At 37.2% G+C, this 14,831-nt stretch overlaps 1 protein-coding gene and 1 long non-coding RNA gene across 7 annotated transcripts in view; one reads left to right on the top strand and one right to left on the bottom strand.

Moving 5' to 3' along the window:
• Positions 1–13,637, top strand: part of TPD52L1 (TPD52 like 1) — a 52,742-nt gene extending 39,105 nt beyond the window's left edge. The window contains exons 4-9 of one of the 6 annotated variants that reach the window (XM_072997147.2): positions 2,381–2,482; positions 7,126–7,140; positions 10,475–10,513; positions 11,522–11,582; positions 12,588–12,675; positions 13,427–13,637. In XM_072997147.2, coding sequence (XP_072853248.2) covers positions 2,381–2,482; positions 7,126–7,140; positions 10,475–10,513; positions 11,522–11,582; positions 12,588–12,641 — 271 coding nt within the window. In that variant the 3' untranslated portion in view covers positions 12,642–12,675; positions 13,427–13,637. The remainder of the gene's footprint in view (positions 1–2,380; positions 2,483–7,125; positions 7,141–10,474; positions 10,514–11,521; positions 11,583–12,587; positions 12,676–13,426) is intronic. The other 5 variants (XM_072997150.2, XM_072997137.2, XM_072997158.2 and 2 more) reach the window with 5 other exon arrangements.
• Positions 2,641–13,495, bottom strand: LOC110077564 (uncharacterized). Its single transcript, XR_002300304.3, has 4 exons — positions 13,405–13,495; positions 13,186–13,266; positions 7,082–7,214; positions 2,641–5,548 (listed from the first exon to the last, which is right to left on the bottom strand). It is a non-coding gene; the product is annotated as an uncharacterized LOC110077564 (long non-coding RNA).
• Positions 13,638–14,831: the final 1,194 nt, after the last annotated feature.

Below are 14,831 nucleotides of genomic sequence, written 5' to 3'. Positions count from 1 at the left end.
TCTTCGGACAGGCGCTGGCTCTATGGCTTGAAAAGCGGGATGAGCGCCGCCCCCTAGTTGGACACGACTGGACTAAAACTGTCAAGGAGAACCTTTACCTTTACCTTTTAGCACCTTATGATATTTAGTGAACTGATTCATACATGTAGGCAGAAAGGAATTATTTCTCATGCATTTTGTTTTTTCAGGGAATGGTCTTTGGAAAAGGTTTAAGGCTTGCAAAATGACTGAGAAGAATTTGTACCTTTTAAAAGCCTAAGGCTGCACTTTTTATACATTTAATTGCAGATGGGTTCCATTGAATTCAGAGAGGCTTACTTCAGAGTCGACATACCTAGAGTTGTACTGAGGGCCACCTAGAGGTTTTTCAAGTATTACTGTTCATAGGAATGTTGATACATGTAAAAAGAAAGAAACTGTATTTGGAACAGCCTACTGATGAGGAATGCATCACATAATTCTAGTTGTTTCCTTGTTTTTCTAACTTACATTGGTATAAAGGATTGGGAAGGATAAACTTTGTCTTTAACCACATGAGGAAATATGCAAGAATAAAAAGAGAGGCAACAAGCCCACAAGACAGAAACCAAAACAGCAAGAGCTCTTTCTTGGTGCGTCATCCTCTCCTCATTCATAATCACTGAAGGCCCAGCTCATCTCACTTAAATACAAGGAGGCTTTAAATAATATTTTGGATAAAAATTAATTATTTTTTATTAAAAAAAACTTTGAATAAAAAGTCAGGGAAATCTCAGTTTTGCTTTTGTGTACCCTTTGCTTTTTTAAAAAAAAATTGCTGTTGGCTACTTTTCTCACATATGGCAAAACATAGCTTCTTGTCCAGTTCTGAATCTTGCCTTCCTCTCATGGGCAAAGGGAAACCCCTCAACATCACTGTGATCCAATGTACCATATTTGGTATATTATAAGAATCAAAGCCCAGTAATATTTTTAAAAGCAAACCTCTTTTCTGACACATGAAAGGAATAAGGAAAACACAGATAAGGAAGCAACCTTGCCTAAACCAGGAGTCCAAAATAGATGTAAACAAATAAGCAGCACACTTTTTTGTTACAGTGGAATAGTAAATGTCAGATTATGAAATAGATTCTGCTAGAGTTTCGGTTTATTCCCCATAGTAGTGACAATTGAAATTACATATACCCAGCTGCAGGAATTTGAGGTGCTGCAATCAATAAACCCAGTGTTAGTGTTATTATTTGTTGTTCCACTCTATGGTTCTGGTCCATGGCCTACACACCTGAGTGAGCACACTGGCATACAGGTCGTCCAGGCAAAAGCAGCAGTGACTCTACTTGTGACTTCACAGTGCCAGGCATGCGCAAGGCAGCAGCTTCTTTTGTGCCAGGCCATGGGCTCTGCCACCTACTGCTGTCAACATGAGGCTGAACTGTTTCCCCAGCCTAGCTATGCCTCTGAACAGAGATGCCCCACTGAGGCACAAATAGCTGTGTTTTGATTGGCTCAGGGTCGAATGATAATGGAACCACGACAGGCAGAATGTTTCTCTTGGAAGTTCTGTTTTCCCTACAGTTGGTGAACAAAGACTGTCTTTCTTCTGAAGCATCCTGAGTACAAGTACAGGGCACCTGGGGGAAAAGTAGCTTGTGTGCATAGCAACCATGAACGACGGAGACTTGATTTGTTCCAAGGTGAAAAAGCAGTGTGAAAGCTGGGGCACAGTGCAAGTACTTTGCTTAGGGTCTGGGCATGGGAGGCAGTGTGGTGTCTGTCTGGGGGGCTCTGGTGTGTGGAAAAGCATTGCTTCAACCTTCCCTCAGCAACACATTGACCTTGCTAATATGTTGTTATGTCCATGTAGGTAGACATTTTCAATGGAAAGGGATGTTTAAAAACCTGCCTTCTTACGTGGTATGGTCCAATTTTTTTTATTAATTCCAAGTGTTTGAGAAGAGGTAGTGGGCAGATTGACACACACAAAAAATGTTCCCTCTTACTTGCATTTCCAATTTTTAATGGATCCTTACATAAGTCCATTATTATTTTACTTCAGCTAGTGGCTTTGTTATAGATGAGCATCTTGTTATATCTCATCTTGTTATAACTGCTACCTTGTCAGTTAACCAGAATTAACCATGGCAAGTTACAGGGACCATATGCCAACACCCCAAATTTCAACTGAAAAACGATTTAGTACACTATTATTAAAAGACATACTACTTTTATACTGTTCTGTCAAGTGAATTTAGCATTCTACTATCTCAGTTTCATATACAAAAGTGATGATTTGGTGGCAAATCTTAACATGCAGCAGTGACAACTTTTTATTACTGTGGCTTAATGGCTAAATCTTGTTTTATATTGTAATGAATATTTATACTGTGTCCTTTAATTTCAGATATAAGAAGACACAGGAGACTCTGAGTCAAGCAGGGCAAAAGGCCACAGCAGCTATCAGTAATGTTGGAACAGTCATCAGTAAGAAGTTTGGAGATATGAGGTACAGAATGTGGGATTCATTTCTAGGAGAAAATTCAGTCATGTCTTACCTGATTATTATTTTACATCCTTGTGTGTGTGTTCTGTGTGGTCAAGTTGGAACCGACTTGCAATGACCTTAATAGGGCTTTCAAGGTAAGTGAAATATTTAAGGAGTAGTTTTACCAATTTCACTCCCCCCCATTGAGTTTCCATGGCCATTTGAACCCTGTTCTCCAGAGTCCTGGTGTGTTACTCTATTCACTACGACACACAGAGAATCACATCCTTATGAGATGTAAATTAAATTTTTGTTCAGCCAACTTTTACTTTTTCAGGAAGTATCTCTAATTTAAGATCTTAGCACATTGCCATAAAAGCTGAAGAATATTAGAATTCCATTTCATAAACGGTACTAAAAATGTTAAGCCTTAACCTAATTCTTTTCCAGAAATGTTTGAAGACGATATATTTGCCTCCATGCTATGCTTGGAAATACCAATACAGTGATTGTCATATTCTTTCAGATTTCCAAGGCAGTAGATTTCTGTTAAACAATCCATTGTCTTTCACACTTCTCTTCACCATCTTCAAGAGACTGGTCTGCAGAATTGATATCACTTTATTATTTTCTTAATTGTTTCTGTTTTGCTGCTATCTGTTCTGTCGGCTATTTTTGTATATAGTTACTACATGTTTAGGTTTTTTTTATTTATTTTAATCTGATTTTTATTGAATTCTAATTATGTTTCATTGCTATATTGTAAGTCACCTAGACTAGTAAGCAAATAGATTTCTGCATGTGATACTTGGAAGTAGAAGTAACTGTTGAATATCCCTGCATTAGACTAGTAAGAAGCACTCTTCAGACCTACAGGGTTATAGGACAACTGTTTTAAATCTGTATCCACCTTACCTCATCCCACTTACCACGGCTTAATAGCAGGTTTGATTATAGGCAGGCATTTGGACTAAGAGGGTACAGGATGATTCAGTGAAGTGGCTCCTCCAGGGAGCTACTTCTAAGTTTTCAAAAGAGCATCCTAGAACTACAGATTTATAAAACAAAAATTACAAGAAATCCAGATTCACATCATATATGGCCTGGAAGTTGCATCTGCATTCCTGGCTGTAGTGGAAAACCTCATGTTGACTTAAATATGTGGTGGTAGTGGGGAGATCCCTGTCTCTTACTTCCATTTATTTCAGGATTCTGATAATTATCTGTTAATGCTGGCATTCTTATTTCCTTGTTTCACAGCTGAAACAAAGCAAATGGACTCCACATTATCTCATTGAACTTGTAGTCATTTTCTCTGTCAATTATTATTCCTTCTCTCCTTTCCTTACCTTCCTCTTTTTAAGGGGTAGATAACCTCAGCAGGACTGAGAGCTGTTTTTCAGATCTGCTGGGAGCACCCCCTAATTTGCTTAATTCCCCCCCCCCAAAAAAAACTATGGAGTAATTATATACTTGCAAGAGTTGCTACAGTGGATTTAGTTAACTGAAAATAGGGTGAAATGTTTAAATGTTAAACTGAGAAAGGCCCCTCATGTTCTCAAATGGGCAACAAAAACATATCCCTTATATTTTTTTAAATTGGGAGTAAGTGGAACTCCAAGGGGTACAGGAAACTCCTCACAAGATTGCAGAATTGCTCCACACACTTGGGACAAATGGACTTCTTGAAGAATTTTGAAGTCAAAAACTTAAAATGAATTTAAGACAGTTCAGAAAGCATGTCTGTTTTATTTCATTCACAAGCTTACTATTCACAGCATAGCTTCCTAAAGAATACCTTCCTTGCCAATTTGGATCTGAGAGCACCATTTTTTATTTAATTTATCAGGGAAATGTACCAAAGTAGTTTGGAAGGCAGGTTTTGTGCAGGGAGACTGAAGGGCTGATTACAGCTTGATGATTAGCCTGGCAAGATAAATTTAGACCAAGAAGTCATTGCTTAGTGTTTTGAGTCAATAACTGCTTTTTAACTCCCCTAAATGTTCAGAGGCCAAGGCAATACAGACCTGTGCCTTCGTCCCCAGAGCCTTTAGGTTTGAGCTGTGCTATACATAACAAGGTATGTCAAGGTCACTCATTTATTGTTCGATTTAGAGCAGTCTGTCTGGATTTATTTCAATAGGTTTGAGAAATAAGACCTGATAATGGAGTAGTGTTTGCAGTATTTAATCTGTGAAACCTGCCCATCATTTAATGATCAGAATCCTCTGGTCAATTTACACTTACATTGCATAAGTTGTGACAGTAAACTGCCACTCATTAACAAGCTGCTGATTATGTTCTCATATACCAGCATAAGTCAATAATAGGGTTTTGCTCTAAACAATATTAAACTCAGTGTAACTTATTCCTCAGTAAATCATTTCAGTGTAAATACTATATGTATCTGAATGTAAAGGATATTTCGTGACAAACTTTCAGGAAAGATAACTTTCATTACAGCAAGAGCTAAATTCAATTTCTGAAAAATTTTGAGGGTCACATTTTACTGGTGGGTACAACCAAGTGAAGAGGTGGGATTCAAACTATGAGCATACTTGAGCTTAAAGCTTTTCCCCCCTCACAAATGAAGCCTGAGAGGTTTTTTTTAAAATTTTAAAATGGGTGAAGCTTGTAGAAAGACTAGACACCTTGTGCAAAATCTGAGGAAATACATATTTTGGTTTCCTGCCCTAGAGATGACCCCAAACATAAATCTTTGGCCTCAGTATCCCTCACATTAGATTTGTAGCAGAGTAAGCACTTGAGACTCCAGAAGAAAGTTTCTGCTGTTCTGGAGGGTCACAGGCATAAGGAACTTGAAGTGGCCATTGGGAGGATTAAAGGCTTTGTAGTGAATGAGTGAGAGACAGTGGTTCTCACTCAGTCACTCATTACAAGGTGTATTCAATAGGAGATATAACACTGCAAAAGCTTTTGCTTCTACTGTCTCTTCTCACTTGGGATGCTGATGCAGAGAGTTGGATCTCCAACTGGGCACAGAAGCCCTGTGGCAATGGTCCTCTTCCCTCTGTTATTCTTAATGGATCCTTAATAAATGAGGGTGAAGATGTCAAAAAAGAAAAGCTAGGAATTAAATAGACATTTAATTAGATAAGGAAGTGCAGCATTTGCTATCGAATCAAAAATAGTATGTGTTCCTTAGATGAAGAATGAAAAATTGGTAACAATTTCTAATTTCTTTGACACTATTTACGAAGTAACCAAGTTCAGGATGCAACAAGGTTCCCACCACCAAGGGGTCTCATGGCGCAGTAGTTAAACTGCAGCATTGCAGCCAAAACTGCTCACCACCTGGGTTCATTTAGCTTCCACCCTTCCAAAGTCAGTAACTTGAGTACCCAGTTCACTGGGTGGGTGTGTTCAATGCATAGCTTGCATAATTAAAATTGTAAACCGCTGAGAGAGTGCTTTAAGCGCTGATGGGCAGTATACAAGCAGCATGCTTTTGAATTTATTTGCTAATCTAGTTTAGATCAGCAGGGCATTTGCCTTTGCAGGAACTGTCACTTTTTAAACCACTAACTGAACATGTTGTATCAAACTGTATTTGCCAAGGGTGAACTCCACCAAGCATCACCACTGCACAACTTCCATTTACTCCAATTGATTTTGCTTAATACAGGTCCTATTGCATTAAGATATGCACAGCAGCAGTATTTGGTAGATTAACCCTCACACAGCAAACAATTCCTAGTGCTTCTAGCACACCCTTGCTTTTAATTCTGCTTCATAATCTGCTCTGATCATTAATCTTGTAAGTAAATTGGCACCAGTAAATCATGAAATTGCATCTGTTGCAGTCAGTTTGATTGAACAGAAACAGTGAATTGGAAGTCTTTGAAACATCCCTTGTGTATTATTTATTTAGATGGAGATACACATACAGTATATTCTCTTCTCTCAATACCCTTCCTTAAATATTAATATGGTTTTTAGGCATAAAATAATAATTACGTGTTTTCTGTTCCATTTCACTTCTTTAAGAGAGTCATGGACCAGGGCTATTTATGTTAAGTAGTTCTGTGCACATGAATTTGCATGTGGAATGTGATGGCTTCAGTAATAGGCATGAATTACTTAGAATTTCATAGCTAATTGGCAGTCTTTTGGGAGCTACATTTGCAAACTGAATTATGTTCTGTCATCAACCCAATCTGAGATTGCAGCTGGTTGTGGCAGCAAGGAGCTCACCATATTTTTCAGTATGGCTACAAGCAGTTTTTTAGGTGACTTACCAGCATTTAGCATGCACATACTTAGATTATGAAAAATGGCAATTTGAAAATACCACTATGTGAAGTGAAAACTGAGTATTTTCTCAGCTTTTGAGCAATTCCGTCTTTGTGGGTTTTCTAGTTAGGCAAAAAGGATCTTCATAATAGCTTGCTTCCATACTTGGAATGTTGATGGTCTACTCTTGTGGCCTCCAGACACACACCATTTCTACACATACCTACTGACCACATGACCAATCTGGATGTTGTCAGAGTTTGCAGGCTTTGCATTAGTGCATGAACACTAAGCAAAATAATGCATTCTTCCTGATGTTCCATATTCAGTGTCAAGTTTTAAAACATCGTTTCAGTGACAATATACCTGTAATCAATTCTTCTTCCTTTTTCCTTATGCTGGCTTTCCAGGTCATATTCACTTGGGTAAGAGAAATGTCTGTTGTTGCTGTAGTTGATGTAGTTTGTTTTGTGTAAAACGATGCAATATGTTTTTCCTTCTGTGGGGTGCAAGATTAGAAATTATTATTTAAACTAAGTCTCTGAAGAAAACTCCATAAGGCATTTTAATTAGGTTAGTTCTCATTTCGTATGATGAAGGCATTCAAAATGTGTTTCTCAAAAGCAAATAGATCTATTTATATTTTGAACAAATCTGTTTGAAATGTGATGTTGGAAGAGAACTTTACTGAAGTCTCACTAGAAGCTGAAATGACTAAGCAGAGCCTTTGATACTTTGAACCTATCATGAGGAAGGAAGACTCACTGGAAAAGACAATAATGCTAGGAAAAGTGAAAAGCAGTAGGAAAGCAGTAAGGCCTAAACTGAGATGGATTGATTCACTATGGAAACTATGGTCTTAAATTGAGAGATTTCAATTGGTTTGTAGGATTGCTGTAAGCTGAAATGACTTGATGGCATATAATAACACACAACCAAGTTTTAACCTGTCCTTGCTTCTTATGACAAATCCATATGTTTACAAATACAGTTTTCTGTTTAATTTGGACTGGAGAATGATGATTACTAGCTTCAATACAAGCCAGCATCTTAGAACAATTTCATATCATGATTTTAGATCTTAATTTGTTACAGAAATTCTTATTCTCTAAAGCTACCTAAATCCACCTGCTCTCTCTAGTCTCTTACACATCAGTGTAGAACGTAAAGCTAATTGGGCTTTATCAAAAAGAAAGTTCAATCTGCTGAAGTGAAAGTGAATGTGTCAGGTCAGATAAACTGACACCTGAACCTCTCCCTAAGAGTCTTACAGAACTTCATAGACCCCCAGGAAAAAATCAGAAGCCTGGTATCGGCTGGTATTTATCTCAAAAAGGTTGATTCCAGTATGATCCAAAGGAATTCTCTGCATCTTGTACAATTCTCCGTTCTTCTGAACATCCTTTAATGTATTTGTTCCATGCAAGACAAATAAACCAAATGTTCAAAAAAATGCCTTCTTTTTATTTAACAGGCACATGCAAGCAGATATAAACTGTGTATGTGGTTGACTGTCTAATGATTAAAAAAAATCTTATCTATAAAAATGAAATGAACTAAATGGAAAATATAACTAACAAGACTTTAAAATGCTCTAACCAAAATTAATATGACTTCATTATATCATATTAATTTTGGTTAGAACATTTTAAAGTTTTGTTAGTTACTTATATATTCCATAATAATAAGACTGTACCTAAAGTGTTACAGAATAGTAAATATTAAAAAAATTAAAGGCATACCTTCTAAGTTATAAAAATTGAACTCTCACTTTAATCACATCTATGAAAATATCTTAACAAGCTAGGTAGTTAATAGATTAAACTAAAGCATAAAAATTTATAAACTCACAACAGGTAGGAAAAAATTCACCCCCTCTGGCAGTTTTTGCCCCTCAAATGTTGCTTTCCTAGGATCCCTTGCTCCTTGCCCTGGCTATCTTTTCTGGCTGTTATTCAAACCATTACCTTTTCTTTATCAGTTATAAACAACAAAGCTTGGGGTTTCAGAAGCCTGGAATACCCAGACTTTTTAAAATAGGAATCTCAGTAGTTCCTGCAGAAATTTCTCACTCCAGGGGTCCGTAGCTTAATATGTGGCAGGCTGCCACTGCAATTATGTTATTTTTCTGAGTAAAATTTAGCAATCCTTAGAACAGTGGTTCCCAACCTTGGGTCCCCAGATGTTCTTGGACTGCAGTTCCCAGAAGCCTTTACCACAAGATGTGCTGGCCAGGATTTCTGGGAGTTGTAGTCCAAGTAGATCTGGGGACCCAAGGTTGGGAACCACTGCCCTAAAGAAATAAGGCTCTCTGGAGTAAAGCATTTGATGCTCCAGGATACTGTAACTCCAAGGGTCTGGAACACCAGAATGTTGTTGTTACAAGGAATTGAACTACAAGGACTGCAAGTTATAAGACATACATCCTTTGTTTATGCTTTGTTATAATCTCTAAAATATGTTCAGCTGTTAAGAACATTATTGTAGAGTGACCTTGCTCAGCTGGAGAGCCAGCTGTTTGTGTTGGAATGACTATAGTAAACTATTGTTCAAGCCTCAATTTTAAAAGCATGTTCATTTTCGGGATTATTTTTTATTTGGCACCTGGATTTTATTAACACTATACATACAGAAATTCACATCTTGACAAACAGGCTGAAAAGAAAACTTTAAAATGTTAGTATAAAACAAAGCTGTTGATAAAGGAGATCAGTTAGAGAGAAGAAACATGTACTTCTCAGTTCCATTTTAAAAAAACTTCTATGAGTATTCAAGGATATGTATAAAAGTACAGGACAACATTCATTCAGTTTTGTCCTCTGTATATGGAAAAGAGATATGCTTGCACAGATTTGCATGCATAGTTTCAGCACTTGAAACTATGCACAAATTATTAAATAATTAATTAGCAAACACTGGCTGATATCTTGTGCAGCTAACACAAAAGGCACAATTTCTAGAGACATGACTTGGCATGTATCAGATAATGAATCCAAATCTTACTAAACGTACAGCAGTTTACATCTTAAACTGTTGCCTTTTGCATAACTGTTGACTTGTTTTCAGCCACTAACTTACTAGGCAAGAGCTCATAGTATTATTATGGAAAATGGATTTACAGATACAATATTTAAATAATATGTGGAATGTTGGCCTGATTCATATTCTGCTTTCTGATCAGTCTCAGAAACCTTGAATGTGTTATGTGCTGATCAACACATAACACATGTATAGGACCAATGATCCTGTGCTCAAAAGTGTCTGTGAGGTCCTTGCTGCCTCTTTTAAGATATCTCTTCTCCCTTTTTCCTAGTGCTTCCTTTTTCCTATCCTCATCTTCATAGTCCCTTCTCACTCTTCTGCTCTTGGAAACTGTCATGCAATTTTTTGTTGATTTGTATAGAGTTATGTGCCTTGTTCTTTCCCAGAAATGCAGTTAGTCTGAGGGGCCAGCTGAGATCACCTACAGCATGTCCCACTGATGGGAGTTAACATTGCTTGTTGCCTGTGTGGACTTGGGCAAACTACAGTCCCACAGCTCCGCCAGAAGGAGGACCTGAGTGGAAAACTCTCCTCTGAGGATTCGCTGTCCCCAGAAATCCCAGAAGTTTCTGCATAAATTGGAATCAATGTAACAGCATATAGTGCACACACGTGTGCACAAGCACATATGCACATAAACTAAATTTACGTTGGTCAGTTGAAACCTATATTAATAGTTTTATATTTTCTTTCTTTTGTCTCATGCTGTGGAAACAGTTACTCTATCCGCCATTCCATAAGTATGCCTGCTATGAGGTAAATGTTTTATCATTATTTGCACTAAGACTATTTTTTTAATGATCTTGACCGTGCTGCTTTTACTGTTTAGTGAGCATTTGGAAGAATTATGTGCAACTACACAAATTAAAAGAATGCTAATTGGGCATTTTAAACCTTCCCTGATCTGTATTTTTATTTCGTTAGAAAAAGACTTGTGACAGAATAAGATATAAGGTCCTCATAAAGAGAGCGCTCTGTTCCTGTTTCAGGAAAGCAGAAGGAAAACATTTTGAGGCTGAAGTTTACCAATACGAAAATTTCCAAGAAATAAAAGATAACAGAAAAGGATAGTAATATTTATTAATGAATCAAACAAATGCTGCAGAAATAAAACAAAAATAGCTTAGTTGAGCAGAAATCTTAGTCAAAATCATTTAATAATTATTTTGATAGTATTTTATGGATTTAAATAAACTCCTGTACTATCAGTTATTGAATCTATTCCATAGCATAGAATTCTTCTATTTGTGAAGGCTTTCATGGACGGGATCTAATGGTTGTTGTGGGTTTTTCAGGCTCTTTGGCCGTGTTCTGAAGGTTGTTCTTCCTAACCTTTTGGCAGTCTCTGTGGCCGGCATCTTCAGAGGACAGCACTCTGTGCTCTGGATACCCAGCTTCAGAATGCTGTCCTCTGAAGATGCCAGCCACAGAGACTGGCGAAACGTTAGGAAGAACAACCTTCAGAACACCGCCAAAGAGCCCGAAAAACCCACAACAACCATAGAATTCTTGCAGCCACTGAAAGAGCGCATAGTGATTTAATTGGTGTGAAAAAACAGTGACAAGATCTAGGCCTGCACATAGTTATTTTATGTGTTTTTATCAATTATAAATATAAATATATAAAACTAGTACATGCTATGATTGCTGGAATGCATTCTGACAAGCATCCTTCCTTCCTTCAGTTCTGGCCACATTGAGAAGCAAAGAAAAATATGACTACATTAAGGAAAGTTAATGTTTCTTTTGGTTTTATTGCTTTAGGAATTCACCTACATTCAAATCCTTTGAGGAGAAGGTTGAGACAACTGTCACAAGCCTTAAGGTAAGGAATAAGAACAAACAGAAAGGATATGTTTGTACTAGGTTTTCTTTAGGATCTTTTGCTCAACATAGTGCAAAAGGCTGAGTATCTACACCTCATGCTAAAATTAATTATGTACTGTTCCTTCCAGGGGGTGTATACAAGTTAGTACACTCTTAATGCCAAACAACTACTGTGCTTGCATTCTGTTATTCATCTTATCATGACTTCTCAGATCAATTCAGAGCATTTTTCTGAATCAACAATTTATGCCCCTACTCTTAGTAATGGCAACAGATGTTCTTGGAGCTGGACCATAACTGTGGAACTTCCTTCTGGAGGATCATCAAAGTCCAAGTCTAAACATGTTCTCATGTGTTAAGTATCCTGATTGCATCAATGTTCAAGAGCCAAGATTAAATAAGTTTAGAGTAAATGCATGTGTAGATAGATGCACACATGCATGTATGTGCACTTCACACTCAGGGCTCCCTCATTTACTAGAATTAATCATACTACATCATTCTTTAACAAGCACTCTGCCAAGCCTGTTTTATTTGTTGTGACAGTATTATATTCCTTGTAAACATATTTAAAAGCAAGTAATTACAATGATCTTCAGGAAGATTAAGGAAGCCTTAATGCAGTCGCAGTTTAGTATTCATATGATCCAAAATACGCTGATTATAACAACAAAAGAAGAAAGATGACTCACCACAGATTGTTAAAGGTTACTTTAAGCATTTGTAAAGTAAAGGTCATATTACTGGTCTGTGATACCCAGCTGAGAACCTCAACATTGTTTAGAAAGAAAGATGCCTGAGCTCAGAACACAGAAAGCAACAAAATACTCATGAAATGCTTTCAATTTAGAAGGGACAAACTTGTATGAAATTAAATATGACAAGAGGTATTATGGTACAAACATGGTATTAGGAGCTGGCTTTGTTAACACCTAGCAGTCTCTCCTGGCACTTGTGTCAAATGCTGCTTAGATTTCCCTGAAATCTTCACTTTCTTTTTCAGCACCTGATAATTTTTCCAATTTTTCAAGTACATTCAGCTTTCAGCCAAATTTAATGTTTACAAATGTCCTATACATAACTACTCACAAGTAAGTCCTACTGTTCACTAAAGCTTGTCATAAATAGGCAGACATTGCAAAGGATTTTTTTTATTTTATTAATCTAACGTTTCTGTTTTCCTCCTGTATTGCCCTAGGAGCTATTAGAAATTTATAAATCTTGGAAATAGACTAAGCGCTACAGATTTATAAACCACTGTCACCTGATAATCTTGAAACCTTATGTTTTATAATAATGTTTGTCAGCAGGATAGCTTTCCTGTTTTGCTTGCATTTAGATTTTAGAAGTTTAGACTGATATATGAGAGTAGGCAGCTGGATTCAAAACTGATTTTGCGTATAGTTTTAAGAATACCTCATCAACCAGTTTTTAATGTTAGAAAACATTTATTATGAGCTGTAGAATGAAACAGAACCAATTCTATAACAGAAAGTTAGTTTTAGCCATGCTGATGTTTAATATGCATATTTTAGTTTTCACCTTGCCTTTCACATTTTTGTAGTTGTTATAGAAATACATAATTCTCAGATTCAGCCTACCTTCTAGCACCAAGCAAGTGGATGTTGTTTTTCTGCCTTTTCTTCCAGAAAGCACCTAACACTATTTAGCTACGTTGTGAGCTGGTGAAACAAAAAATAACACAAATGAACTCTCTTAGCATCTAAGATCACAACTCCCATTCTCATGATTATAATGCGCATTGTTTAGCTGAGAAAAGTGGGAGAAATGAGTTAATATATTTAGACAGAATAACTTACTAACTGCCCTTATTCTTTTCAGACAAAGGTTGGAGGGACAATCCATAGTGGAGGATGTTTTGAAGACGTTCTTAGTTCTGCTGCCCATGCCAGTGCTGAGAGTTCTGTTGTAAGCGCTCGTCTCCCAGAAACAGAAGAGGAACTCCAGTGCTAGACTGCAGGAGAGCCTGCCTTTCCTCATTCCACTACCTAGAGCCTATTCACACATTAAACTCTTGTTTATTACTCCACAAGACTGCATGTGTAGGTGTATGATGACAGAACGCAGCTTTCTCCAACTTGGTGTTCTCTAAAAGTATCTGGTTAAACGTCTCATCATCTTTAGACAGTATAGCCATCCCAATAGATCTGCAGAGCACCAGGTTGTAGAGAGCTGATACAGACAAATTGAAGTAGGCAGTACTTGGAGATGCCTGCAAATGACTCTTGTGACTGAAGAAAATAGAAAACTGTAGTTATTACAGAAATTGGTGCTTGCTGTCTCTACTTACTATTCAGTTTAGAATTCTCCTTTGTAATATGGTCACTTGCCTACATACATGATTCCATGGAGGATTAAGTTGGGTCTTATAAGGTAGGAAAAGCTCAAGGCCTCACTTCACACAGCTTTTTTCAGGACAAGACTTTTGAAAATGGTTTCCACCTGTGTTGCAGAAATTGGTTCATAGGTGTATATTGAATTTTTCTGAGTAATCAGTTTAAATACTTCATTGTCAAAACATATGGTTTCTTTTCAAATAAGTGACCAGGTAGTTTTTGCTTTCTCTTATATGAGTACTTGGTTGTTTTTTAAAGGTCAGACTATTTACCAGATATGCCATTGCCTAAGGCATAAGATTACTAAGCACTATTGTTCTATCCTTTCCATTTGATGCACTGAGTCACAGTAAATTCTTTTCTTCTCTTGGTTTCATAGCAAAAGCACTTATCTCTTTCCAGTACAGCTAGCTTTTCCTCGCAAGTATCTGCAAATTGCTATTCTTTTCAGAGTCAAAAAGTAAATGGTGTGAGAGAGCTGAGGTATTAAGACTTGTGTTTTTAAAAATATTCCATTTGTTGTTGTTAAACTGGCCAGTGGAGGGAAAGTTTTACAATGTTTAAGGGTCAACATTTTTCAAGTGTTCCAAGGTCTCTGATCTATAACTAAGACAGACCCCCAACTGCATACCATAAGAAACAGACAGGAAATAGCTCCTTCTCCTGCCAGTGGTAATGTTTCCTTAAAGATGATCTGTGTTACCATTGTACTCTGCCTCCCTAGATCACAACCCTGAAGTCAGTAACTTGGTGAATATGCAATGTCACATGCCTGTGGTGGCTACTTAAGTGATGTTACTTTCCTACAGTGTGAATGACTGCCTGTGTGGGAAGGAGAACCACAGTTGCTGTTTTTAAGAGTAGCCGCAGATTGTAACAAGATTTCTGCT

This window comes from Pogona vitticeps, chromosome 1, assembly GCF_051106095.1.
Source record: "Pogona vitticeps strain Pit_001003342236 chromosome 1, PviZW2.1, whole genome shotgun sequence".
Classification (NCBI taxonomy): domain Eukaryota; kingdom Metazoa; phylum Chordata; class Lepidosauria; order Squamata; family Agamidae; genus Pogona; species Pogona vitticeps.
The sequence above is the reverse complement of the archived record's forward strand: the minus strand, read 5'-3'. Positions and strand labels throughout refer to the sequence as shown.